Source organism: Mirounga angustirostris, unplaced genomic scaffold (genome assembly GCF_029215605.1).
Source record: "Mirounga angustirostris isolate CCGP_5_RB_7025 unplaced genomic scaffold, mMirAng1.0.hap1 SCAF_4, whole genome shotgun sequence".
In the NCBI taxonomy this organism is placed as follows: domain Eukaryota; kingdom Metazoa; phylum Chordata; class Mammalia; order Carnivora; family Phocidae; genus Mirounga; species Mirounga angustirostris.
The window spans coordinates 44314890-44342884 of NW_026991712.1; the positions used below are offsets into that span (position 1 = coordinate 44314890).

The window sequence follows — 27995 nt, forward strand, 5'->3', positions numbered from 1 at the left end:
TTTTAGTGTGAATTTCCTTAAAAAAAAAGGAAAAAAAGACATTCACTTATATAATCACAGTACAATGATCAAATGCAGGAAATTAACATTAATACAATGGCTATTATCTGATCTTTGGACCTAATTCATATTTGCTCAATGGTTCCATTAAAAAAAAACACACAAAAAAACAACAATATGGTCCAGGAGTCAATCCAGAGTTCCATGTTGTATTTGGATATCAGTATGTCTCTTTAATATCCCTTAATCTGAAATGTACTCTTTCCTTGTCTTTGATTGCTTTGACATTTTCCAAGAGTACAGGCAAGGTGTTTTGTACAATGTTCCTCATTTTGGGTTTGTCTGGTTTTCCCTAATAATTGGATTCAAGCTATACATTTTTGGTAGGCATGCCCAGGAATGATGATCTAGTCCTCTCATTGCTTCATGGGTTATTTACTCTAACAAGCCTAAGTCCTTATTTATTTTATTTTTTTAAAGATGTTTTATTTATCTATTTGACAGAGAGAGAGAGAGAGAGAGCACAAGCAGGGGGAGCAGCAGAGGGAGAGGGAGAAGCAGGCTTCCTGCAAGCAGGGAGCCTGATGTGGGGCTCGATCCCAGGACCCTGGGATCATAATCTGAGCCAAAGGGAAACGCTTAACCGACTGAGCCACCCAGGCGCCCTGCTAAGTCCTTATTTAAAGGAGTGTTTTGTGGGTTTTTTTGGTGTTTATTCTTGCTTTTAAAATTACTGTAAAGTTTAAAAAATGGTAACATTAAGAGTTATTGCAAGTTGTTTGTTTTTTAAGTTAAAAGATGTAATAAAATTAATCCCTTCTTATATTCTAGGCAGTAAAGAAAAGTTCAAATTTGTTATATACTCCTCTTTGTCCACTATTCCTAATGAGTTTGCTCTTCCCAAACAGGTGTAAGAACCTTTAGTGAATATTTGCACCTGGTAGGACAAATAGTTGGCTTTGGTCTTAAAACTTTAAAGGAAAACAATTCTTGTTGTGAACTTAAATTTTCTTCTCATATTAAAAGGGCACTGCAAACTAATTTTGAAATATGCCCTTCACAATTACATCTCAGCAGCCCCCAAATTTCATAGAGTGCTTGCCAACATTTGAGCTATTTAAAACCACTTATGATGTACTTTTCCTTAACCTGTACTTTGGTACAACTATGGGGAGCCGAAGTTTTTAAGGAATCATTTCCTTTTTATATACAAATAAGCTTTGGCAATCTGTCCTTTGGTTAATTTGCTGTGTTTGCATTTTCTTCCCTTATCTAGCCAATCAAAAACCCCCCAACAGGGAAGAAATATGTTAGATGCCCTTGTAATTGTCTCCTCATTTGTAAGGACACATCTCGGCGAATAGGATGTCCGAGACCTAACTGGTAAGAGATAAAGATTCATCATTCATTTATTCATTCATTTGTTCATCCAACAAGTACTTATTAAAGGCTCATTATGTGCCAGGCTTTGTTCTAAATAACCTTTGTCCTCAATTACAGGACCTAGATTATTTTTTTTCTTTGTTAAACGGAATGATGTGATTAGTTTGAAATTAATGGTCACAAGTATTCATAAGATATAATATTCTTGAATGAGCAGTGAAAGTTTTCTTGATGTTATATAAGTACTTAATGCACTCTAATAAATTGTGACTCCTTAAACTTATTTAAAAGTAACCACTTATCCCCATTGTTATATATACAGTGAAGTTATTAAGAACACTTGTAATAAGGGTATTTATAAGATCTCTAGTTGCAACCTGCAGGCCAGTGTTATCTGAGTGAATAGAATAAACCCATTCTGTAATTCGTGCAGTCAGGTGTTTAAACACTTGTAATAAAGATGTTTCCAAGAACACTATTTGCAAGCCATTTCAGATGTCTGTTCTATCAGTGAAGGGAGGTGACACCCAACTGTAATACACACACACACACACACACATATAGTGATTAAGATCAATTCAAATAAATATGTTTCAAAGAAAAAGAAATAAAAACCCAAAAGTAACCACGTAGTTTACTTTTGATTTAATTCATCTTAACCTGCAAGTGTTTTAGTCATCACTGTGTACCTCACTGTGTGCTATATGAGTCTTTGCTGAACATAATCTATGCAATAAATTCTGGAACTATTTGATAAATGCCATTATAGATGCGCCTAGATAGAAGTATATCTAGGCTTTCACTGTGTTTTTTCTGTGATTTCTGGCTTTTTGACCATTAAAGGAATCATTTGCAACCCCATCTGTATGGAATAGACAGAAAAGAAACCTCCCATTTTCCTTTTTGTCCAACTCTGGTTAAATAGACATCAAAGAATACCAGCCTACCCAGAGAAATTTGGCTGTGACTCAGCACTTTGGTACCTTCATGGCACACACATATTTGCTGATGCAGAATATTTTAACTTGTGTAGTCCTCCACCAAACTCAACTTGTCTTCCTAGATAGGGAATGATAAAAAATTTCTAATTTGAACTTGTAGGAACTTGGAAATAGCAGTTAAATGGTTCCCAAGGCCATTGATTAGAACCAACACCATAATATATGGTTTCCATCACAAATATTAAAAAACTGTCATTTTTTTTTGCTTTCAAAATTGCTGCTACTTTCTGTGAATTTGGCTTCAAACCTGACAATTTATAAAACAAGTATAATTTATTTTCAGTGCTATGCCAGATATTACAGGTTTTGCCCTCAGTGCATTTGTGGGATAATGAAGTTGTTTCCTTTCTCTCTCCACAGTAGACGCATAATTAACCTTAGCCCAGTAATGCTTATTTCTGAAGAACAGCCAGCTCAGCCTGCACTGCCAGTCCAGCCAGAAGGTACAAGGGTCGTTTGTGGGCATTGTGGAAACACATTCCTGGTAAGTACCACATATTTGTCATAGTGGCATCAATCTGTAAATGTAGGTCATGATCACATAGATTTGACCACTGCTCATGCTCTTCTAGTTTTATCCAAGCGCAAATTAACCAGACGATTAAAAGAAAGCCTTTTTAAGAAAGACAGTTAATCACAGGTTCAGCTAGGATGTCCTGCATCTTTTGTGAGTTAGATAAGAGGTGGATCCTCTGATTGGTTCATTTGCAAAAAGGGACCTCTCTGGGTAGACTAATGGGAAACAGTGCCCTTTCCTTCTGAACTTAGCAACATGGGTGTCTTGGCTTGGTGAGTGGGTGAATCTAAGCTTTACTGTCACCTCCTCAGCAGAAAACAAAGTGCAGAGTCTCATGTGGTGGCCCTGCTTTGTGGTTTCTAGATTCAAGACAAATTCTTATTATAATTTACCAATTTTTTTCTGATTTTTAAAAAATTAAACGGTGTCTATAATTAGATAAACTACTTGGAAAAAAAAATAAGAAGGTGTAAGTAGTTAGATATAAGCAAAAGCTACAGGAGTTCTTGTTTTACTGCTTTTAACTTTAACCCTAAGTTTGATTTTTAAAAGTTGATTTCATAATGCTTTACTCTGTCAGGAAGATTTTCTTTTGTTATTCAGCCATCATAGGAGACAACAAATTTTCCTTAGAACCTAAGTATTAATGAAAACTTCCAGAGTGTGAGCATGGATAGGGCTGAGGTCACAATGATCTTCCACTGCAAGATCTGCTGTCTTGGGATAAACTAAGAGATGAACCCATTTAAGAAAGTGTAGATGATTTGCTTTTTTTCCTTCTTTTAGAGTAATTCATGTACATAATTTCAATGTCAAATAGGATTATAAAGCTTATAGGGAAAATAGTGGTCATCTCTAAATACCATCCCCTGAACTCTTTCAGCTGCCCTCCTGGGATTTACCTACATGTGTTTAAATTGTTTGCTTATCCTTTTTTCTTTTTGTTTAGGCAGTTTTAGATATTACCTATTACTCTGTACAATGCAGGTTGAGGATTAGCACTCATAACACCCTTTCCCCCAATCATTGTCCTTCTCTCGACTCCATGATCCAAGTAGAATTTTAGTATTTTAATTCAATTAATGCTTAGTGTTTACCTTTTTTATGATTAGGTAAATTATGTTCACAGCTGAGCCAAGTAGGATACTATATTTCAGTACCATATGGTCTTTCAAAATTTTTTGAATTTGTTAATTGTCTGTCCTCCTTTTGGGGTGCTTGGCTGGTGGTCTACCCAATCAGTAGAGCACCCAAATCCTGATTTCTGGGTCATGAGTTCGAACCCCACATTGAAAATAGAGATTACTTAAAAAAAAGAATAATTGTCTCTCCTCCTTTTGAATTTGTTTAATTGTCTATGTATAAATCATTAGTTCTTCCCATACTCTTTTAAAGAACTATAAAATTACTATCAATATAGTCAGACACATCAGGGAATCTATTACTGAGGTTTCCTGCTACACAGCTGCCATCATGGGATTTCCCTTCATCATTATCCTAGGAAATCCTTTTTCCTTTTCCTGTTTTGGATCTTGTGTCATCCTCACAGTTTTTGGTTTATTCCTTCATTTTGGTGTAGCACATCCTTTCTTAGCTTTCTGAGAAAAGATGCAAGGAAATAAATTTGACAGTTTTACTTCTTAAATAGTTTTTATTTTTATTTTTAAAGATTTTATTTATTTATTTATTTGAGAGAAAGAGTGAGAGAGCACAAACAGGGTGAGAGGGAGAAGCAGGCTCCCCGCAGAGCAGGGAGACGGATGCAGGGCTCGATCCCAGGACCCTGAGATCATGACCTGAGCTGAAGGCAGATACTCAACCGACTGAGGCACCCAGATACTTAACCAACTGAGGCACCCCTCTTAAATAGTTTTTTTTTTTTTTTAAGATTTTATTTGTCAGAGAGAGAGAGAGATACAGAGCACAAGCAGGGGGAGTGGCAGGCATAAGGAGACGCAGACTCCCACGGAGCAGGGAGCCCGATGTGGGACTCGATCTCAGGACCCTGGTATCACGACCTGAGCCGAAGGCAGACGCTTCACTGACTGAACCACCCAGGCATCCCTCTTAAATAGTTTTTAATCTGATCTCACATTTACTTTATAGTTTGTCCAGATGTAGAATTATAGTTTGCTAATTGTTTCCTCTCAAAAATTTAAAAGGCTTTTCTCCACTGTTGTTGAGAAATTCAACTGCTGCTCTGATTCTATGTCCTTTCTATCTGACTTTTCCTCTTTTCCTCTCTCTTCTTTCATTTTCTCCAGTGCTCTCAAATTGCATTAGAATGTGTCTTAGAATGGATAAAGGAGATATCATTCTCACACACACACACACACACACACACACACACACACATGCACACACACAGGACTATTACACAACTATAAAAAGGATGAGACCTGCCATTTGTGGAAACATGGATGGACCTTGAGGGTGTTATGCTTAGTGAAATAAGTCATACAGAAAGACAAACATATGACTTCACTTATATGTGGAATCTAAAAAACAAAACAAATGTTAAACAAATAAAAAGCAGAAACAGACCCATAAATACAGAGAACCAACTTATAGCTTCCAGAGGGGAGGGGTGTAGTGGGGTGAGTGGTGAAGGGGAGTGGGAGACACCGGCTTCCAGTTATGGAGTAAGTCATGGAATAAAAGGCACAGCATAGGGAATAGAGTTGATGAGATTGTAACAGTGTTGTGTAACAGATGCCATGCTGAGCATGGCATAACATATAGTCGAATCACTATGTTGTTCACTTGAAACTAATGTGACGTTGTATGGCGACTATACTCAAATTAAAAATTTTTTTTAAAATGATGTGTCTTAGGGAGAATATGTTTGAACTCATTGTCTGGGTACTCAGTGGGTCCTTTAGAGTCCACACTATTTCTTTTTCCTTTCCTTTCCTTTCCTTTCTTCTTCCTTTTTTTTTTTAAACATTTTCTTTTTAGTTTTGCCTTTTTCTTTTGCCTACTGGGAAACTTACTCAGCTATGTCTTCTAAGCTTAATGCAAAATTTTAATTTTGGATTATTTAACTTAATTTTTAATTTTGAAGAGTTTTCCTATGTTCTCTGGTTAATTTTTTTCTTTTTCTAAAGAACATTCTCTTCTCTATGGCATCTTTCTGAAACTATTAATTCTGTTTTTTTTCTGAAGTATTGTTCCTTATGCCTTGTCTCTGTTTCCTCCCCACTTTTTTTTTTTTAGTGATAGAGATTTTACTGAAGAGTTCATTTATATTTGAGGGTCAGCACTGATTGGAAGCTCTATTCATGCAGCAGGAGTGAAGCTTCTTCTTTCCTTCCTTCCTTCTCTCTCTCCTCCTCCTTCTTCCTCTTCCACTTCTTTTTCTGCTCCCTTTTCTCATTTTTTGAATAACTTAGTATCAAGAAGTCTTCCTTGAGGGCAAGTTTCTCTGGGGAACAGTCCTCCCGTTTCTTGTGAGTGATATGCCTGGGAGACAGCATTTAGGAGTTAAGAAAGGTAATGAGGAGAGGGTCTCATCCACTGTTCAAACCACAGACTTTAACTTAATTCCTTTTTAGAATGGGTTTTTTTTTTTTTTTTTAAGATTTTTATTTATTTATTTGACAGAGAGACACATAGCGAGAGAGGGAACACAAGCAGGGGGAGTGGGAGAGGGAGAAGCAGGCTTCCCGCCGAGCAGGGAGCCCGATGCGGGGCTCGATCCCAGGACCCTGGGATCATGACCTGGGCCGAAGGCAGACGCTTAACGACTGAGCCACCCAGGCGCCCTAAATGATTCATTTTTAGCAGTATAACTTTCTTATGGCCTTCTAAGATTCATTAAAAAAATACATCTTGGGGAAACTAAGTTTATCTGTTACATAGAATGGTTAGAAATAAGTCAAATATTAGATGACCTCCACTAAAAATGATTGAATTTTAGAGAAGTTGCCTTTAATCTTTCCGATAGAGAACAGGTAATTTTGGGGAGCCTGGGTGGCTCAGTTGTTAAGCGTCTGCCTTCGGCGCAGGTCATGATCCCAGGGTCCTGGGATTGAGCCCTGCATCGGGCTCCCTGCTCAGTGGGAAGCCTGCTTCTCCCTCTCCCACTCCCCCTGCTTGTGTTCCCTCTTTCGCTATGTCTCTGTCAAAAAAAAATAACTAAAATCTTTAAAAAATAAAGAAAATAGGTAATTTTGGTTTTTTTCTCCTATTGAAGTTCTGGCAATAAAATTCTAAGAGTGCAGAGGCTGCATTTTAGATTAAAGAACAGTAGTAAGTCAACTTCCTTTCACAAGCAAAGATATTTGCATTCACTTGAATAGAGTATGACAAAATTATTTCTAATAATAGATGCTTTTCTCAGTTTGCTGCATTTAAGTGAGTACTTGGAGATAACAAAACCTGATGTGTTAGGTTGCTGGCTGTATGATTTACTAATTACATAATAAAGCTTTAGCTGTTTTTCAGTTATAATTGAATTTACCATGCATAATCTATGCTGAAATGAAGAGCACTATTAAATGATAATATTGGACTAAATCATCTCCTTAGGTTGGTCATTAAAAATTCTGGAATTCCTATGCTAACATAATATAGCCTTCAAGCTTGGATTTTGAGTTCCTCTTTGCTCAAGGGTTTCATAACTGTCTCCTTAACTACTTTGGTTCTTTTAACTATGAAGAACTTAAATTTGTTATTTATAAATAAAATTTGAAATGACTTTACATGTTCAGCAACTGTCCTAAAACTAATTACAGTAACATAACAAAGGGGCTCCTGGATGGCTCAGGCAGTTAAGCATCTGACTCTTGATTTCGGCTCAGGTCATGATCTCAGGGTTGTGCTGCTGGACATGGAGCCTGCTTAAGATTCTCTCTCCCTCTTTCCCTCCCCCATGTTCTCTCTCTCTAAAAAAAAAAAAAAGGTAGTAAGATTTCTGGATTCTTCACTTAATATTCTGTAGAACTCTAGAAATCTTTGTTTAGCACATTAATTCTGACATTTTTACTATTAAGAATAAGTTTTGCAATACCTTAACTTGTTACAAAGTAAGTATGAAAGAAAGATTTACTGGTGCTTGGACAAAAAATGTAGCCTTGGTTTGGCATTCTCAGATGTTGAAAAATAATAATTTTTTTGAAAAGAGAGTGAACATTCATGTAAAGTTCCATTTATCTTGAGACTCTTTGTGCCTACTGTGACTGAGAGATCATTTCCAGCTTAACTAACTTTCTTTGAGGTGTCAAATAAAAATGAAGAAAGAGAAATCTAGGAAAACCCAGATTTATTTGTTTTTTTTTAAGTTAATAGTTTTTAAAAATTAAAAAAGAAAAAAACTGTTATGCATCAAATACTTTCTGAAAGTTATCTTCTATTGTGTGGAAAACATTTGGATATGTATAATTTATTGAAGCCCTACTATACCTAGAATTGGAAAGTTATGGAAAGAGACATGAATGATTTGGAATCCTAAACAAAAATTAATTTTAATAAAAGGAAAGTTGTTTTGTTGATAAAACTGAAGTACTTAAAAGGAATTCTCCTAAAACCATAAAGGAAACAGACCCTTTGCAAGAAGGAATATAGAAAAGCAAGCAAAATGGAAGATGAAAAAGGCACTTTTAAATATACATTTCGTGGTTAAGATTTATTTTAAATTTATATCGCACATTCCCTCAAAGACTTTAATCTACAACCCAGTAAACCATTACAAGTATCTCAATAACAAGGAAGATAGCTCATTCTATTACCTACATTCACAAGGGAAGAAAATTTGCACCATAGAAAGAGTATCTTTTTGTTACATAGAATAAGCAAGGACAGGACAGAGAGCTGCCTGACTTGAGTTCTCTCTATATCTCATTTGTTTAGTTTATTTACTTTGTGGGTTTCCCACATAATTAGATTATAAATAGTTGCATTTTAGTAATGAATTTGAATATCCATATATTTAAAAGGCCAGTCCTCAAGATTTTTTTTAAAAAGATTTTATTTGTGACAGAGAGAGCGAGAGCGCTCGAGAGAGCATAAGCAGGGCTGGAGGATAGGGGCAGAGGAAGTGGGAGAAGCAGACACACCGCTGAGCAGGGAGCCCAACTCAGGGCTCCATCCCAGGTCCCTGGGATCATAACCTGAGCCGAAGGCAGATGCTTAACTGACTGAACTACCCAGGCACCCTTAGTCCTCAAGATTTAAAGGCAAAACATCTTTGAAGGTCCATGAAATATGTTTTTATTCCTTGGGAATGAACTGAGATCTAAAACTGAAAGAAATGACCCTAATTACAGCATTACGTTCAGATTTCATTATAAAGCCAACCTAGATTGCGTCAGAACCTTGGACAAGTCATGGGAACTGTTGCAGAGGAGAATCCCAAACTTTATTTTAAGGGAGGGGAAGAAGTGTTGAGGGGGGAAAGCTCCTATAACCGTGAGAAGGGGGTTGCTTCTGCTGTGATCCCTGGTAACATTTGAACTAAAAGAAACATCTTATCAGATTGGGTAGTTTTCATTTGTTTTTCTTTTTAATCTTTTCTTTTTATTTACAGTGGATGGAACTGAGGTTCAACACTCTGGCAAAATGCCCACACTGCAAAAAAATGTAAGTTTCTCTACCATTGGAAATGCTACTGGAGGTGCTTGAGAACAATTTAGAGAGCAGAATTCTCACTTTGGGAGATTTTGATTTGAAGACATACTGTGGGATGAATACATGTTTAATGTGTTTATGCTTTCTAAAACTTAAAAAAAAGGTATCTTTAAACTGATTACTATATTCCATTTTGAAATGAAAATGATTGAGCTTGATTATCACTCTCCAAAGGGAAATCAATTTCTAAGAAGAAATTACTATTACCAGTAGCCTGGTGAGGATTTACAAATGTCCTAAGAGGCTATAATCTATTGCAAATAATCTAAAATTTATATTTAAAAAATGGGCTGTAATCTAGGAGAAAAACCATGTTTGGAGGTTTATAATTAGATAGATGTTAGCTTTTTTCATGCCCCGTCTAGTGAGATTATTCTCTGATAGCAAAGTTTATATAATTATTTACCTATATTAACTATTCAATATACTTTTCTCTTTTCTTAAATAGCGTACCTAAGGAAATTAACAAAAGGCAATATAAAAATGAGAAAAAAATAGAAGATATTTTGGTTAAAGATATTTTATGGCAGCTCCCCAGATCACCCCAGGATTCTGTGATTTTCTAAGAGGATTAATAGGAATTAGTATATATTTGTACTCATAGCTATGATTTATTATACAAAGCAAAATCAGCAAAAGAAAAAGGCGCATGGGACAAAGTCTGGAGGACATCAGGTGCAAGTTTCCAAGAGTCCTCTCCTATAGAGTCACACAGGAAGGGCTTAATTCCTCCAGCAGGGAATTGTTACAACCCAGGTGAATATTATCTACTGGAGAAGCTCATTAGAGATTGTGTCCAAGGTTATTATTGGAGCTGGTCACATAGGCACCTATTGCATAGCACATACCGAATTTCTAAACTCTCAGAAGGAAAGCAGGTATTCAGCATAAATCATATTGTTTGCACAAACAGTTTGGGCACAGTGAGCCACTCTTATCAGGTAGGGAATTGTGGGAACATTTTAGAAATTTAGGTTCACAGATGCCAGCCAAGGGTCAATCCTGAAAGCAGACCTTTCTACGTATAGCTATCTCAGGCCTGCTATATATTAACTCTTCCTGCACAGTATTTATTTTGATAGAATTTTAATTTAGAGATTATTGTTCTCCACTTATATGTGTGAATTGTAACTTAAGCTAAGGAAATTAAACTGCAGTGTTTTGACAGTTCAACTTTTGAAACTGAAAATATGAGTTCATAGTTTAATTGGTGTGATCCCTAGTACGATAAACACCTTATCTATTTTGAGGAAATCCTAAGAACGATTTCTAGGAGAAAACAACTGAAAAGTACCTGAATAGAGTGTATATGTAACAAAATCTCTCCATTTATTTCTGCTAGATCTAATTCCAACTGAATCTAGCCCTGTAAGAATAACTTCTTCACAGGATATTTCTGGCTTTAGAGGAACAGACATTTCCTTTTTTAAAAATTTATTTGTGAAATTAATCAACTGATCTCTTTGTTGAATTCAGTAGAAGTCTATATGGAGAAGCAAAGTGGATAACCCCAAATAATATACAGAAAAATATATACTTGAGAGACACTCCCCCACACAAGTATGTGAATATGTGTGTGAATGATAAATACTTCTGTGTGTTATCTATATTTTCACAAAAATGAAAAAAATTAAATGGCAAATATCTTCACTAAGAACATTAAATTGGATTAAAAATTCTATGGAAGGGGCGTTTGTGTGGCTCAGTCCATTAAGCATCCCTTAGTTTCAGCTCAGGTCATGATCTCATGGGTTATGAGATTGAATCCCGTGTGGGGCTCCGCGCTCAGCATGAGTCAGCTTGGGATTCTCTGCCTCTCCCTCTGCCCCATCCTCTGTGTGCATGCACATGCTAGCCTAGCGTGCGTGCGTTCTCTCCCTCTCTAGAAAAAATAAAATCTTAAAAAAAATTAAAATAAGTAAATAAATAAGAATTCTATGGAAAATAAAAAGCAGAAACTTCCTGTGATTAGTAGATTGTTTGCTAAGCACAGTGATGGTTACTTTATATACAGAGATATATTAGCTATAATCCTTCCAGCAATCCTGGAATGCAGGAATTATGATCCTCATTTCACAGATGAGGAACTGTTAGAGAGGTTAAGGATTTTGCTTACGTGATTTTGCTTGGGTCATTGTTTTAGAACAGTGGCGATATTTTACTACTAATAAAGAAGCGTTGAATGTCTCGATAGTCTATAATTGGTTAAAATATCACAAGACAGTGTATTAATGTTAAGAAGAATTTATATCAATTACTTAAGGAACAACTTGCATAGAAATGCACATGGAATAAGTCTGCTTAAAATCATTCTTAAAGGAACATTTATGGAATTGGAATCACATGCTAAACATGGGAGGACTCAGGGCATCTGTTACTTATTTGAGTAAAGATACTGTTATCACATGAACACTCATGGCTTGTATCTACATTTGTTTTCCTTTTGAATGTTCTTCTTCATAACAAAATGATGAGTCATCTGTTGAGATAAGATTCTAAGGAATCTTCTTTTTTTTTTAATTTTCTTAATAGATTTATTTATTTATTTGAGAGAGTGAGAGTGAGCGAGCACAGGGGGAGGGGCAGTGGGAGGGGAAGAGAGAATCCTAAGCAGACTTTGCACTGTGCACGGAGCCTGAAGTGGAGCTTGATCCCATGACCCTGAGATCATGAGCTGAAACCAAGAGTCAGATGCTTAACCCTGTGCCACCCCAGGAATTTTATTTCTTTAAACACAAGTATAAAATAACCTAAAACTATGTTTAAGTTACAGGGGTTACTAAGTCATTACTATGAAACCATCACAAAACGTGTGCAGGAAAGCTTCCTCCAGTGGCTCCAGAGACCAAAGAGCATTTTTTCATACCACTCTTTCTCCCTGGGGCGATTGTAGCTGAAGGTGAGGCTGTTCTTTCAGTTAGTTGGGCAGCTTGTGGCCACTGCAGGACAGGAATGGTAGTCCTAGCATTCGGAGGGGTACTTGGACTATATTATTATAATAGACCTAAGACTGATAAAGATGGCGGTTTAATCCATGATAATTATCATTGTATCACTGACATACTCCTTTGTGGCTCATCTCCTGACATTTTAAACAATAGTGGACTCTTACTTTTATTTTGCTGTTTAGTGCTTTCTTTTATAATTATGCATGAATTGAGTAAATAGTCCTATGCTAGGTACTGGGTGCTTGAAATAAAAGATGTAACCTTGCCTTCAGGGAACTTATTCTTGTGGCTATAGGGAAGAGAATAGTCAACTATAATAAAGCTTTAAGTCCTTTGAAAGAGGTACACCTTGCATTTTCTGCTTTCAAGAGCCCCTAACCCAGATCAGGGAGGGGAAGGGAACTTGAGAGAAGGCTTCCGGTTGGAGGGTGGTGTATGAAGTAAGTTATTAAAGATGGGTAGGAATGATGTGAAAAGGAGTGCAGGATGGTTCTTTGAGGAGCTACCTGTGCAGAGGTACAGTGGAGTCAAAATGTAGATGTGGTATTAAGGAAACAGAATAGATAGGATTGAATGTGAAGGTATGAGAGAGATTGGGGATAGAGGATGACTTTGTATCTGAGAGGCTATAGAACTATTCACTAAGATAGCATTTAGAAGAACTATGCTGGCAGACAGATGCTAAATTCAATTTGAACATATTAGATATAAAGAGACTCCAGGTTTGCTAGATTGGCTGTCTTCATCCCTTGAAATTCATATCCATCCACTTTTCAAACCATCAATCTTGGACCAGTATGGCCACTGCTTCTCCCTTCCTTTACCAAGATAACTGACATCTGAAAAAAAATTCTATATTGGTTATCTCTTTACAAATGTATAGCTTTACACTTCAGTAAAACCCTTGCTTGATACTAAATTTGGAGTGTCCCTGATTAACTCCCTCTCCCGTTTTCCCAAGCAGTTATCTCCAGGAATGGTATCTCCCCGTTCCTCTTAAACTCCCACCCCTACTACACTACTCACTCAGCCTCAGCAGATGAGTTGCCTTCCGTCTCCCGATATGATTGAGGCTATCTGTGAACTCCTTCGTCTTGAATTGCCTGCCTATACACTACCTGTATCTATGCGTACTTCATTTTCTCTTCTTAGAGGGAGGCAGGGCTCTCCCTTTCAGTGCTTTTCCCTTCATTTGATCATGGCACCGATTCCGTCTGGAGTGAAATGCAGTTAGCCATCATCCCCACTAGGTCATTGAATTTGCTTTAACAAAATTCATATCCCAATTGCAAATTCTAATAGATCTGATCAGTCCTTATCCTGCTTGTTTTCTCTGTAGTAAGTATTTGGTTCTGTTGATCATCCTGTTTTTTTCCTTAAAATTTGTTCTTTTCTTGGTTTCCAGGTACCACTTTCTCCTGCTTTCTTCCCACTCTGAGAACATTCCTTTGCTATTTCCTTTGTTGACTTCCCTTTCTCTTTCAAGTAGTTAAATATTGCTATTCTCCAGGGTTGCAACTTGACCACACTAGATCTTGGTTTTCTCATAGGTTCCTCTGTCATACATGCCATTAAATCTCAACCAAAATGCTACTAAATCACCCCAAGTCTGTCTTTGGAGCTTCAGATATATTCAATCTGTATTCACTATTTTCCCTACAGTTATTTCAACCTGGAGGCATTTGAAACCCAGATATTCAACTTCCTTCCACTCTGCAAACTAAGCTTCCTGTGTGTTGATGAATATATTATACTAATGAATGTTATCCCATCTACCCAGTCGGCCAAGCCAGAAATCTGAATGTATTTTTATTCCCCATGTCCAAATGGAAACAAGTCCTATCAATTCTGTCTCTTGACATTTCCATTCTGTTTTCTTATTCTCACTATTCCTCCTTTAGTTCATACATTTAGGATCCCTCCCCAGGACTGTTGTAATAGCTTTCTAATTTATCTCTTGCACAATGAGGTGCTATTTTCATTGTTATCCTAGGTTTGTCTATATATGGTGGCATGTAGAGTATCCTGAGGAAGGACATATTCTACTTATTGAAATAAATACGCCATATGGAGTATTACAGGCCCATTGCCTAAAATCCAAAATCAAACTCCAAACTTCTTAGCGAGGTTTATACAACCCTCCAGGCTTAGGTATTTGCCTAATCTCTCTAGTGATATCTTTATTGTTTTCTTCCATCTTGACACACAACTCATTATGTGCCATTCTCAACAAATTCTACTTACATAAATATACAATACAGTTTCTTGCTTCTGTCCCTAAATCTCATCCTACTGGGCCTGGGATGACTTGGCTGGTCCCTTTCTCATTCCTGTGTACCTGTAAAACCCCTCCTTAACTTCCCAAATTAGTTCATACAGCCCTTGCTTCTATTACTCTACTATTCACCTACAGAAAACTTCTCTGAAAGAAAGGTTATTCTGCTGCTTGTTTCTTGAACAAAATTCTTACATTTTCCATACCTGAACAATGTCACTGTCATCTGCTAAGATGACTTACTTACTTTCTCATCTATTCACATCTTATCCTGCCCTTAAGCTGCATCTAATAAAACCTTCCCTAGCTACCTCATCTGAAAGTTGTGTTATAAATAACATTGCTTGGCACCATCTTCATTTTTCAGATGTCCTTTATAAGGCCTGTAGTCCATAGGGGAGTACTGTAAAGGGAAAAGTTAATCATTTGAAGAGTGAATAGATGTTTGGGAAGTCTTGCATGGATCTTTTTTCCTCTTGGGAGATTTACTGTCCATATTTTGTATATTAGAGGCTTTTGACTTTTACATCCGTAATATGAAAGACTAGTTAACTATAACAAACATCCTTTTAAGTGCGTAGTTCAGTTCATATGAAAGTTAAGATACCCAAGGGCCAGAAATGAAGAGGAAAGGACAATCATTGCTGTCATTTCAAATATCCTGAGAGTATTTGCTGATACTGGCGATCCAGGCCCTTGGGTTTCAATGTTCAGATGAATGAGAGGAAGGCCTTGGCCTTGCAGAAGGTGGAGAATAGGACTACCATCCCCTTACCCTCAGAAAAAGTCCTTAAGGCTGTTCTTCATGAAAAGAGTGGGTGGGAAAAAAATCCACCAGAAAAGGAATATTATAAAGTAGAGATTTTATAAGAACAGTGAGTTTGAGCCTTATATTTTACCTCATTTATATGGTCTAGGAAAAGCCAGTCTCTGAAATAAATTTAAAGTGGTTTAGGGTTTGTATCATTCTAGGGAGCCTGGCAAAGGAAATGAAAATTCTCTGTGGATGAAGCCATCCCTAAACCATTCTTATGGATTTCTTATATTAAGAACTGCCAAAATAAATTCTCAACAAAAACTACCAACCACTTGAGGAAACAAGGTACTATAATAAACAGAATCAGCACCAGAAACAAACAGTGTAATTAGATTCCCAAGGACTTCAGATATAATTATTAGATACAGAATATGTTATAGCCATGTATAAAATGTTTTAAAAAATAGAAATGAGAAAACAGATAAAAGTTTGAGAGATTCTTGACTCTGGGAAACAAACTGAGGGTTGTGGAAGGGGAGGTCAGTGGGGGGATGGGGCAAATGGGTGAGGGACATTAAAGAGGGGTCGTGATGTGATGAGTGCTGGGTGTTATACGCAACTGATGAATTACTGAACACTACATCTGAAACTAATGATGTACTATATGTTGGCTAATTGAATTTAAATTAAAAAAAATGACCAAGCACACACAAGAAACTGTACACAAATTTTCATAGCAACCTTATTCTTAATAGACCCAAACTGGAAACAACCCAGATGTCCTTCCATGGGTGAATGGTTAAACAAACTATGGTACTTCCATACCTTGAAATACTCAGCAATGAAAGGAATGAGATATTGACAGCTGCAATAGTTTGGATGAATGTATGCTGAGTGAAAAAAAAAAACCAGTCCCATGAGGTTGCCTACAGTAGGATTCCATTTATGTAACATTTTGAAATGGTGAAATTTTAGAAATGGAGAACAGATTAGTGACAAGGTGGTGGGTGCAGAGGGTAGGCAGGTGGGAGGGACGTAGGTGTGATTACAAAGGATCCTTGTAGTGTTGGAACTGTTCTGTATCTTGACTATGGCGATGGATACTTAAACCTACATATATGATAAGATTGTGTAGAATTAAATACACACATACACAAATGAGTGTAAGTAAAGCAGGAAATCTGACTATCAGTGGATTGTATCAGTGCCAATATCCTGGTTGTAATACTATAACTGGTAGTTTGCCAGATGTTGTTACCATTGGAGAAATTGCATAAAAAAATTTTGAGATCTCTCTATTATTTCTTAAACTGCTTATGAATCTACAATTGTCTCAGAATAAAACATTTACTTAACAAAAACAACAACCAGGTAGATTTTAAAAGAAACAATAAAACTTACAAAAATTACAATGCAATGGACAGGTAAAGCAGCAGATGAAGCTGAAAACTGAAGTTGTGGATTAGAAGAGAGAGGTAAGTAAATTACCCAGAATCCATCAGGGACACACAGGTGAGAGTAATGTTAAGACAAATATATATGAGGGCATCTGAAATATATCTGATCTAGAAGGCAAAAACAAAGAATGAGATGGGGCATTTTGAAGAGCTAATCCCTAAAGATTTTCAGATCTATGAAAGACACGAACCCTTAGATTTGAAAAGAACAGTGAAATCCATCCAAAATAAGCAAATGCATTATAGTGAAATTGTAGAAAACTTAAGATAAAGAGAGGATACTAAAAGCAGAGAGAGAAAAGACAGATTTTTTTCTAAAGATTATTTTTTTTTAAGTAATTTGCAGACTCAGTGTGGGGCTCAAATTCAAGACCCAGAGATCAAGAGTCACATGCTCCACCTACTGAGCCAGCCAGGCTCCCCAAGACAGATTTTTACTGTAAAAAAAGGATAATAGTTCTGTCAACAAACATCTCAACAGCAACAATGGAACCCAAAAAATAAATTTTAAAAGTACTTAAAAGTATTAAGAGAAATTAACTGTCAAACTGGTATTATGGACCAATCTAAGCCATAGTAGAATAATGAAGGCAAAATAAAGGTATTTTCAAATGCAGACCAATGAACACAAACAACAACAAATCCAGAACATTTACCATCTTGATACCCTCACCAGAGAAACTACTAAAAGATAAACTTAGGGAAAATAGAAAAATATCCCAGAAGAAATTTCTACAAGGCAAGAATAAAAGGTAAACTTGTAACTTGTAAACAGTCATCAGGGACATTGTATAAAATAGCAAAAACAACAGTAATGATAATATTAATGCTAATGAATTGGAGAAATAAAAATACAACAATTGAAATATTGGAGAACAAGAACATATAAGATGGGGCAGAATATTTGAAGTTAAAGCTTTCTAAGATTCCTGTTTTTGTTAGGAGGGAAGATTTACTAAATGATTTTAATTTTTAAATGTTATGTATGTTAAATTTTACACATGACTGCTAAAATAGTAAAAATAAATTGTAAACTTTCTAAATAGTAGGTAGAAAATGAAATAAAGGAATCATAGTTAATCCACAAGACGTCTAGAAAAAAGGGTGGAAAATCATAGAAAATACAGAAACCACAGAAAGCCAAAATAAGAGAGCAGAAATAATCCATATATATATCAGCTGTCACAATATATGTAATTAGACAGAATCTGTCAGCAAGGCTTGCTAGAAATTGTCAGACTAGACAGAAGTCTGTCTTTGTGCAGTTTGAAGAAGAAACTCATGAAATACGAGAGCATAGGATGCAAGTAAAAAAGGGAAAAAGGATCAAATCACAAAACCTTCACCAAAGGAAAGATATACCATGCAAACTCTAACCAACATAAAAATAATAATATTAGTATTAGTTAAAAGAGCAGATTGCTCTCTTCTTCCTTGTACCAGAACTTTCAGAGTCTGACTGGCCACCCAGCTAACCACATTTTCTAGCCTCTCTTGAAGAAGGTTGTAGTCATGTGTTTAAGTTAAGGCAAAACTTTTCTTAATTCTCTCTCCCCTCTTCCATTTGGGCTGGAAAAGGCATCTGCCGCAGGAGACTTGTCACCCATGCTGCCTGACAATAGCAGTTAATCACAGAACAGAGCGGTCTACCAGCCCTAAACTGTACATGTACCTTTGAATTCTTACATGCAAGAGAAATGAACTTTTTAAAAAATTTTATCTATTTATTTGACAGAGAGAGCACAAGCACGGGGAACAGCAGACAGGCAGGGGGAGAAGCAGGCTTCCCGCGAAGCAGGAGCCCAACGCGGGGCTCGATCTCAGAACCCTGGGATCATGACCTGAGCTGAAGGCAGACTCTTAATCGACAGAGCCACCCAGGCGTCCTATGAAATAAACTTTTTAAGCGACTGTATTCTGGATGTCTCTATTAGAGCATTTTAGCAGGTACCTTAAGTATCTCATATGCTTTAGGGTAAAAAGAATTATTATTATGGTCACTTCATCAAAAACAAATTCTGGGGGTGCCTCGCTGGCTCAGGTGGTAGAGCATGTGACCTCAGGGTCATGAGTTCAAGGCCTACACTGGGCATGGAGCTTACTTTAAAATTAATTAATTAATTAATTAATTAATTAAAAGAAAAAACAAAAACCCACATAAATTCTGGATTTGTGTGCACCACATAATATGACTTAAAAATAAGTAAAATAAAAATTGATTATTATAAGGACTGTGCTCTTGTAGATCAAGACATAAATATGAAAAGGTAAATTCTAATACTTTTAGAAGATTTTAAAAATATTTTTAAGAGAGGTAGGAAAGAATTTCCTACACAAGGCAGAAGAAAGCACAAACCTAAAAGGAAAATATTGATAATTTTTACTATATTGGAATTACCTTACATTACATTGATTTCATGAATAAAAACTCGTTATCAGAAGATGTTATTTAAAATGAATTTTGAAAACCACAGGCTAGAATCCTCAGCAACAGTAGCATCTTTGTGCCAAATCAGAGCTGAAACTACCATCACGATTTCACCCCACTAACTGTTTGCAAGATCCCTAGTGGGTGTGGTTTAAAAATTTTTAATAACCAAGAATTTGCTCAGTTATTGGCACACTCTGTGAACCATGGTTTTGAGACAATCTATGAACTCACTAAAATGTTATCATATGCATGAGCTTTGTAAAGGGTCAGGAGCCGAATACCTCTATCACGATGTTACTAGCACCCTCTGCTGGACTGACATCCACCTGCATGCCCCCAGCCAGAGGCTGGATAAAGTTCTTACTCAGATGGGTTCACCTCACAATCCTATATCTTAAACCGCCTCAGGCTTCTGCCTCTTGAAAACTATTGAGCCTTGCATGTACTTAAAGGATGGATGAGTCAGACATGATTGAGAACTGACAAAAGAGCCTTGATAATGCTTCACCTTTGTGACCAACTCTTAGATTCAAAAATTAAAACAACAACAACAACAAAAAACCCTTGGTAACATTGTCAGTATCAAGAACCTGTTTACGTTGTTACATTCTATTGTAAAATCAGCTAAACTGCATACTTTCAGCAGGACTTTTGGTGTATAGTTAAAGAAGGGATGGCCAAGCCAGGCACAAATTATCTATTCGAAAAATGGTCTTAAGAGATTCTTTCGTGTTTGGCATTTTAAGGTCATCGTTTGGCAGAAGTTTAGCATTAATAATCTTTCTAAAATGTGCTTTTATCAGGTTTAGAACCTATGTTGAATCTTCTTTTCATGGGTTTTCATAATATTTTAAAACTATTTGTTTAGTAATGATTTTTGTTTGCTTTTTAAGTAAAGGTTAATCTTGATAAAAAAACAAACCCACAGACTAAAAGAAGATATAAACAGAATAGATAGCTTCCTGGAATAGTATGCAGATTGTGTAAATATCATCTGTGAGTCAGTGAGCTAAAGACAGCCCAAAACAAAGGAATAATAATATGAACAAGCAATTAATAGAGAAAAGAAAACCAGTAGTCAACTAGCATTGGAAAAGATGCTCAATCTTGCTAGAAATCATGTTAAAACCACAGCGAGGGACGCCTGGGTGGCTCAGTCCGTTAAGCGTCTGCCTTCGGCTCAGGTCATGATCCTAGAGTCCTGGGATCAAGTCTCTGACTGCCGCTCCCCCTGTTTCTGCTCTCTCTCTCTCTGACAAATTAATAAATAAAATCTTAAAAAAAAAAACAAAAACGCGGTGAAATACCATTCACACAGATGAAATTGTCAAGCATGAAAACATATACCAAGTGTTGAAGTGTTGATGTGGGTGGAACATTGGAAGCTCTCATATAAAGATGGTAAGGATATAAATTTAGCATTTATTAAAGTTGAAGATATGTCTACAGTACAACCCAGCTATTCTGTTCCTAGGAATATATTTGAGAAATTCCTGCACATGTACATAGGAAACATAAAGGAGTGTTCAAAGCAGCTTTGTTATAATAGCCAAAAATTAAGGTAAAAAAACCCTTGACTGTCCATTAACAGGGAGAATGAGTAAACTGGTACTTTCATACAACAGAAGATAGTTGTGAAAATGAATGAATTAGATCTCCACATAGGAGTATGGAAGAGTCTCATGTAGAGTATTAAGCAAACAAAAAAGGGCAAATCACAGAGGCATAGTTTAGCACATACACATAAGAGGTTAAGCACATGCAAAACAGTACTGCATATTGCATGCAGATACTACGAGATTTCTTTTTTTGTGCGGGGCTCGATCCCAGGACCCTGGGATCATGACCTGAGCTGAAGGCAGACGCTTAACGACTGAGCCACCCAGGCGCCCCGATACTACGATATTTCTTAATCTAGGGAGTAGGTGCTTGTTGCTCATTACTTTATCCCTGTGATAATATGGCAGTTGAGTTGTAGAGTAACAGTAGGTTATTCCTTTTCTGGGAAGACTTCCCAGAGGTAGTGATTGTGTAAGCTGGATGGTGAAAAATGAACCTGGGTTTTCTAAGGAGAATTCATGCATTGAAATTAATGTACTAAAGTGGATTCTTTGGTTCACAGAAAAGCTGCTCCAATATTCACTTAGGATCTTTTGACTTATTTAATACGTAATTCTAATAAACTGAGTTGGCTTGTAATCCATGGCAGATTAGATTGCCGAGGCATATACACAGGTAAATGAGAAACGACAGCCAGCTGTGAGGTATAAAGGCAGGGAAAACCACCAAATGCCTGCATAAGAATTAAAACTAAAAGTAGTTTCAGACTAACTCTAAAGGCAACGAATCTTATGTGTCCTGGTAACTCCAGATAGCAAGCTGTACACTCCATTGATGATGACCCCAGGTTACCCAGATGTTTATGTCTCAGTTCAAGAATTCAGGAATATTTATGATATGTATTTGAAACATTATTCATCAGTTTTTTAAAAAAGATTTGGAGTGTAAAGGAAACCATTTTTCTGTTATGCAAAATTAACCTCTTTGGAATAGCACATTTCTAAAGTATGCCTAGTAAGTAATGCATTTCTATATTCCACCTATTCAGCATACATTCCTGGAGCACTTACTGAGTGCTAGCCGTGATGTTGACACTGGCCATACAAAAGCAAATCAGATCCTTCATTATCTCATTCGCTAATACAGTGCCTCCTCTATGATGTGTTTATGTATTTAGGCTTAGGAAAAGAAGAAAGTGCTAATCTGGCTGTGTGATCTCTGCTGTACTCATACTGTTTTGAAAATTACAAAAATTAAAAGTGTAAATAACTAAAAACTATTGGACTTAAAACGTCATTTAAGAAGTGTGGTAACAATATATGCTTTTATGAATTTCACATAGGCTTCTTGCAATATGTATTAAAAGATTTTGAAATCTCTTTAATTATGTAATCCTAATTCTAAAAATTTATCTTGAGAAAACAAAGAAAACTAAGCAGAATGCTTTTAAATGATGTTTACCTGGCATTATTTGTAGTAATGAAAACTCTAAGCATCCAGTTAGGGAATTGGTTAAATTATGTTATATTCATCCATCAGAATTCCAATTAGAGAATATTTAATGACCTAGAAAAATGCTTATACTATGTTGGCGAATTACAAAAAAAAACCCCAAAACAAAACAAAAAACCGGCTGAAGGCAGAGATGCCAAAATACTAAGCGACTATTTATGGCAGTGGGATTATAGGTAATTTTCTTTCTCCTTTTTATTCCTTACTCTATTTTCCAAATTTTCTACAGTAAACATATACTAACTGTTATAACTGCAAAAAATCAAGCGCTATTTATAAGATAGCACATATTTTCCATACTAGAATATATTTTTTGAAATGTATTTGTATCTTGGAAGATCATTATTGACCACAGTGGTTCTTTTGTGGATACTGTCAATAACCAAGGCTTGAACTTTGGTTAAAGCCACTATAATATAATTTACCATTTATGATTATGTTAACTCATTAAAAATGGCATTTTTAGGCATGTTCTTGTCTCTCAAATTAAAGAAATAAACGGGAGCACATGTCACTAGAGCCCATAGAGAAGTACTCACAGAGATGAGAAGGAGAAACTGCAGGTAAATAATGCTCTCTTCTGCTCATGACTTTGCAGTTCCTCAGTGGGTAGTGCACTTCCACGAAGACGCTGCTGTGCGTATATCACCATTGGAATGATATGTATTTTCATTGGAGTTGGATTAACTGTGAGTATTACTCTACTCACTGTTAGAATTCTTTCTTCTCAACTTTTATCAGTAGTAAATGATGAGGCCTGGGACAACCTTCAGGGACCCTCAAAGAGCCTGCCTCCCTGGCATCCCAGTCCCAGAAGCTTCTGAAGGACTGTGGGCAATCTGAAGCCCAATCCACGGACCTGTTTTTAATGGAGCTTGACCATCCTGTGAGATGGTGTTTTGGGACTCCTCTAAAGGTCCTTGACATTGGGGGCTTTACCACCATTTAACAAAAGCCCATTGTTTTTATTTAGTGCCATACCAAAGCAAAAGCAATAGTCAGTCAGCTCTGGAGGTCTGAAAAACCATTCTCTTTATTCAAGTTAAGCACAGATTTATTACCATTATGGGGATGGCTTATTTTTAGAGGAGACTGAAGCTAAGTAGTTGGCACTGGGGAGTATTCTCTCCTAGGAGAAGGAAGAGTTACTGATCTTTTTTGCTACCATTGACTTCCCATTCTCCTTTGTCCAACCTGGTCCCATATTATTAGAAACACCCATCTTGTATCATACAACACTAAGGAGTTTAGATTACAGATTTAATTACTTATAGAAATAACATGTTCAAATGGGCTTTTTTGTTTATTTCATAAAATTTATAGTTAATATAACTAGCGGTATTGTCCTACTAAATTTTACTCTGCTAGTGATAGTCAACAAATTCATCAACTCATATTTCATAGGAATATTGTGGCCTCAGGGATATATTTTATAAAAATCACACGTAAAACAACACAAGCTTTTTAAGCAAATATTTGCTTGAAGTTTTTAATCTTTTGTTATTATATTGCTTTTTATTTTAGGTTGGCACCCAAGATTTTGCAAGGCGATTTCATGCAACCTATGTTTCTTGGGCAATTGCTTATCTCTTAGGTTTGATCTGCCTTATCCGAGCTTGTTATTGGGGAGCCATAAGAGTGAGTTACCCAGAACACAGTTTTGCATAAGCTTGCTTATAATTCAGTGCTGCCGGTGAGAGTATCTAGCAGTTCTTGATAAGCTACTCTGGACATCTTTGAATCATTCATCCTAATGGATTCCATTCTGGTTTCTGTATTAAGTTTCAAGACTTTGGGAGTATTTTATGAACAAATGCTCATTGCACTACATTATATGCAAATAGTTTGTTTTGCTGCTAGGTTTTCAGGCTCCGAATAATAAAACTGTGTCTTCATGTTCTTTTACATCTCTTAAAGATATTTTTGGATTTGTCACCAGACATTACATATAACATCACCCTTCCATTATTTTTAAGTCAGTTATTCCATTACTTGCTGATCTGTGAGTATTCCCAAGGAGTGTTTATAAATGTTTCTACAATAGCTTCACATTTGTACTCATATTTTAATTAAACGGTATCAAAATTGCTTGCTTTAAAATCTAAGCAATATGCATTTTGCTTGAACTGCTTACTGTAACTTTAACCTAAGATCATAGTGACCTTATTCAGGAAAAAAAAATTGAGTGTACCTTCAAAGACTTGACATTCTTGTCAGATAAAAACCATTTCTAGATACTGTATGCTTGTTTTTTGTTGTTTGTAGAAAGATACAATATTTTGGTAGTAATTTAAAATACAAGAATGAAATATTTATTTGTCCACAGTTGGAGATAATGTTGGATAAGTGTTTTTTCTCAAAGATCACAGGACTTTTGTCTTTCATTTTTGTCTGCTTTTTTATTTACTAATTATAAAAGTTCTAGTCTAGATTTATGAAATTTAATGTTAATCAGCTGTATGTTTTCCTTTATAGATCTTGGAGGAAGTATTTCACATAACATGTTTTATAATACTTAACCATTTAAACAAAGATATATTTACACTGGGTTGCCCCCCTTTGCATTAGATCATGGTAAATTTTTCTTATTGGGCCAATTATGGACTACTTATATGAGAAGAAAGCCTATGACATTTTACACTAGCTAAAATGTTGAGATTAGAGGTATTTACTCTTACAATTCTTCTCAAATATAGCTGGTCTGATAGTTACCCAATTTATTCAAGAAAGTAGATCAAAGACAAAAAGCAACATAGTTTTCTAAGAATTCACTAGGATTTAAGGAATCAGCTCTTGCACTGCCCGTCTTTGCAGTTTTGAAAAAGAAATTGCTTAATTGAGAAATAATGTTCTAAAGCCTTTAATGTAGTAGAATTAAGATAAAGAGATAATATGAGTAAATTAATTGGCTATTCCAGAGATAAGAGTAATAATTTAAATTATTTATGTTCCTGACTAGTATAAAAATGTACTCATCAGAGAATTTGGAGCAAAATACTTGTAAACTTCAAAGAGTAAATGATAAATGTCTAAATGCAGTAGCTCAGGATTATATGTACCTTAGAAAATACACTAATAAAGATTATTGTTCAAAACTACCTTGTTATATTCCATTTTTTAGAAATAAGATCGTGTTTCCAAAATTGCCTTGAGTTATTCCTCTAAAGGAGTTTTCATGTTTAAGAACATATATAATGTTTCTTTATATAATATTCACTTATGTTTTTTCTAGTATTTTCATGGTTTCATTTTAAAAGTACAGATTTTAAATCTCTTTGTAATACTTTTGATGTAAGGTATGAAATAAGAATCTAATTTATTTCCTAATGGTTAGCTATTTGTAACAGCATTATATATCGAATAATCCAGTCTTTTCCCACTAATTTGAAATCCCACATTAAATTATATGCTGCATGATCATTTTCCTTTTGGACTATAATTCCATGATAGCAGGAACTTTGGTGGTCTTGCTCACTGCTTTATCTTCAGCATTTAGAACAGTACCTAGTGCATTTGTGTTCAATAGATATTTGTTGCATGAATGAATAAATGATTGAATGAGTTGGTATGTTGAATTCTCATCCCTTGGATTTGGCCTTTATATTTTGTTACAGAACGTATGGGTGAATATTCATATAATCTTTTGTTAAGGAAAAACTTTCTAAGTAAAACCCCAAAGCAGAAATCATACAAAAGGATTGATAGATTGTATGACAAAAAGAAAAAAAAACACTTCTGTGTGAAAAAAATCATAAGCAAAGCCAAAAGATAAGCTGTATTTCCAAAATAGTAGAGAGAATTAATCTTTTTAATACGGGAAGGAACTAAAGGCATGAAAAATCAATTCATGAAAGAAGAAATACAATAAGTAAAAACATGAACTTCTTTTCAATTTACTAATAATCAAAGAATATAAGTTAAAACAGAGATACTATTTTTTTACCCAGCATATTGACAAAGAATGAAAAAGAGTGATTAATCCCTGTAATGCTGAAGATAAGAGAAAGCACACACAAAAACACAGTCTTTGACATAGTAATTCTGTTTCTAGGAATTTATCCTAAAGGTGTTCTGGATAAAAGAACAAATATATTTGTACAATGATGTTTATCACATTTTTGTTTATAATATGGATTAAAATTAAGAAGTCCAAAAATTAAGCAAGAAGGGATAAGTGAAATAGATTATGGTACACTCATAATACGAAATAGTAGGTAGTCATTAACAAGATGATGAAATTTCTCACCTAATTGAATTGGCAATGGTTCACAAAATATTGTGTGACAAAATCATATTACAAATCAAAATGTACAGTGTAATCCACTTTTTGAAGAAAATGATTTTATGTGTATGTGTTCACAAAACTAGGGAAAATTGAACACTAAAATATTAAGAGGGGTTATCTCTGGGTGATAAAAGATAATAACTTTTTAAAAAATTTCTGTACTAGATTAACAGTTGGAAGGTTTAGGTTTTGTTCTTGATGAATAGATAAGAATGTTACGTGATGATCACATCAATATTTGTTACATTTTTATTTAGATCCTTGAAGAGCTTTAAAATAAATTTATTAAATCCAAACCAATGCATTTGATTCATAAAACCTTAAGTTTAGAGTTAATATATAATTAAGCTTAGTCTTATATGAATTAACATAAATTTTTAATTAATTAAATCCAAATTTTTGAGACTTTATACCCAGTTTTATTTAAAGTAGAGCATTCCTTCCAATGCCTGGTACAGATATGAAACACAGAAAATGCTGGGAAAATGTTATTTGAAAGAATACAACACAGTCACTAATCAGAAGAGGATTTTTTTTTTTTGTCCCTGCTGTACAAAGTAGTAAAAAATGGTCTAGTTCTTCTTAGAAAAGAGAGAAAAATGGAACCACGCTCAGTTATTCTTGAGTAAGTCATTTTGTGAGAGTGCGTGTCATTTAGAAGATCCGATAGCAAGTGTCAGGTACAGTGCTGGTCTCACAGCACATGCAGTTTAACAGCCACAGGAAGCCTAGAAAGCACGTATTCTTTTTTTTAAATTAATCAATTAGTTATTTATTTGAGACAGAGAGAGAGAGCACAAGCAGGGGGAGTGGCAGGCAGAGGGAGAGGGAGAAGCAGGCTGAGCAGGGAGCCCGATGCGGAACTGGATCCCAGGACCCTGGGATCATGACCTGAGCCGAAGACCGACGCTTAATGGACTGAGCCACCCAAGCGCCCAGAAAGCACATATTCTTGTATCTGTTTTACTAGAAGAAATTGAATTGTCACTCTCATAGTTCTGAAAAATTGGGTTTTTAAGTAGCACAGGCATCTGCATTCAAAACAAGCACTCCCAGATGATTTTGATGTAGGTTTTCCTGGATCATACTCGAGAAACACCACACTATACCGTGCACATGATGTTTGCGTCGACTTTCACTCGCATTCACATTTTCTTATGTAGAAAAAGCTTGGTATTTCAGTAAATAATGACATTTTTTTGTTTAGCTTTTGTTTCTAGTTTTGATCTAGCGATACTAGTG

At 35.7% G+C, this 27995-nt stretch overlaps 1 protein-coding gene across 1 annotated transcript in view; it reads left to right on the forward strand.

Moving 5' to 3' along the window:
- PIP4P2 (phosphatidylinositol-4,5-bisphosphate 4-phosphatase 2) overlaps positions 1–25568 on the forward strand; it is a 52039-nt gene extending 26471 nt beyond the window's left edge. The window contains exons 3-7 of the mRNA XM_045896258.3: positions 1277–1383; positions 2745–2868; positions 9428–9480; positions 23067–23157; positions 23993–25568. Of these exons, the coding sequence (XP_045752214.1) occupies positions 1277–1383; positions 2745–2868; positions 9428–9480; positions 23067–23157; positions 23993–24136 (519 nt within the window). The 3' untranslated portion in view covers positions 24137–25568. The remainder of the gene's footprint in view (positions 1–1276; positions 1384–2744; positions 2869–9427; positions 9481–23066; positions 23158–23992) is intronic.
- The last annotated feature ends 2427 nt before the right edge of the window (positions 25569–27995 follow it).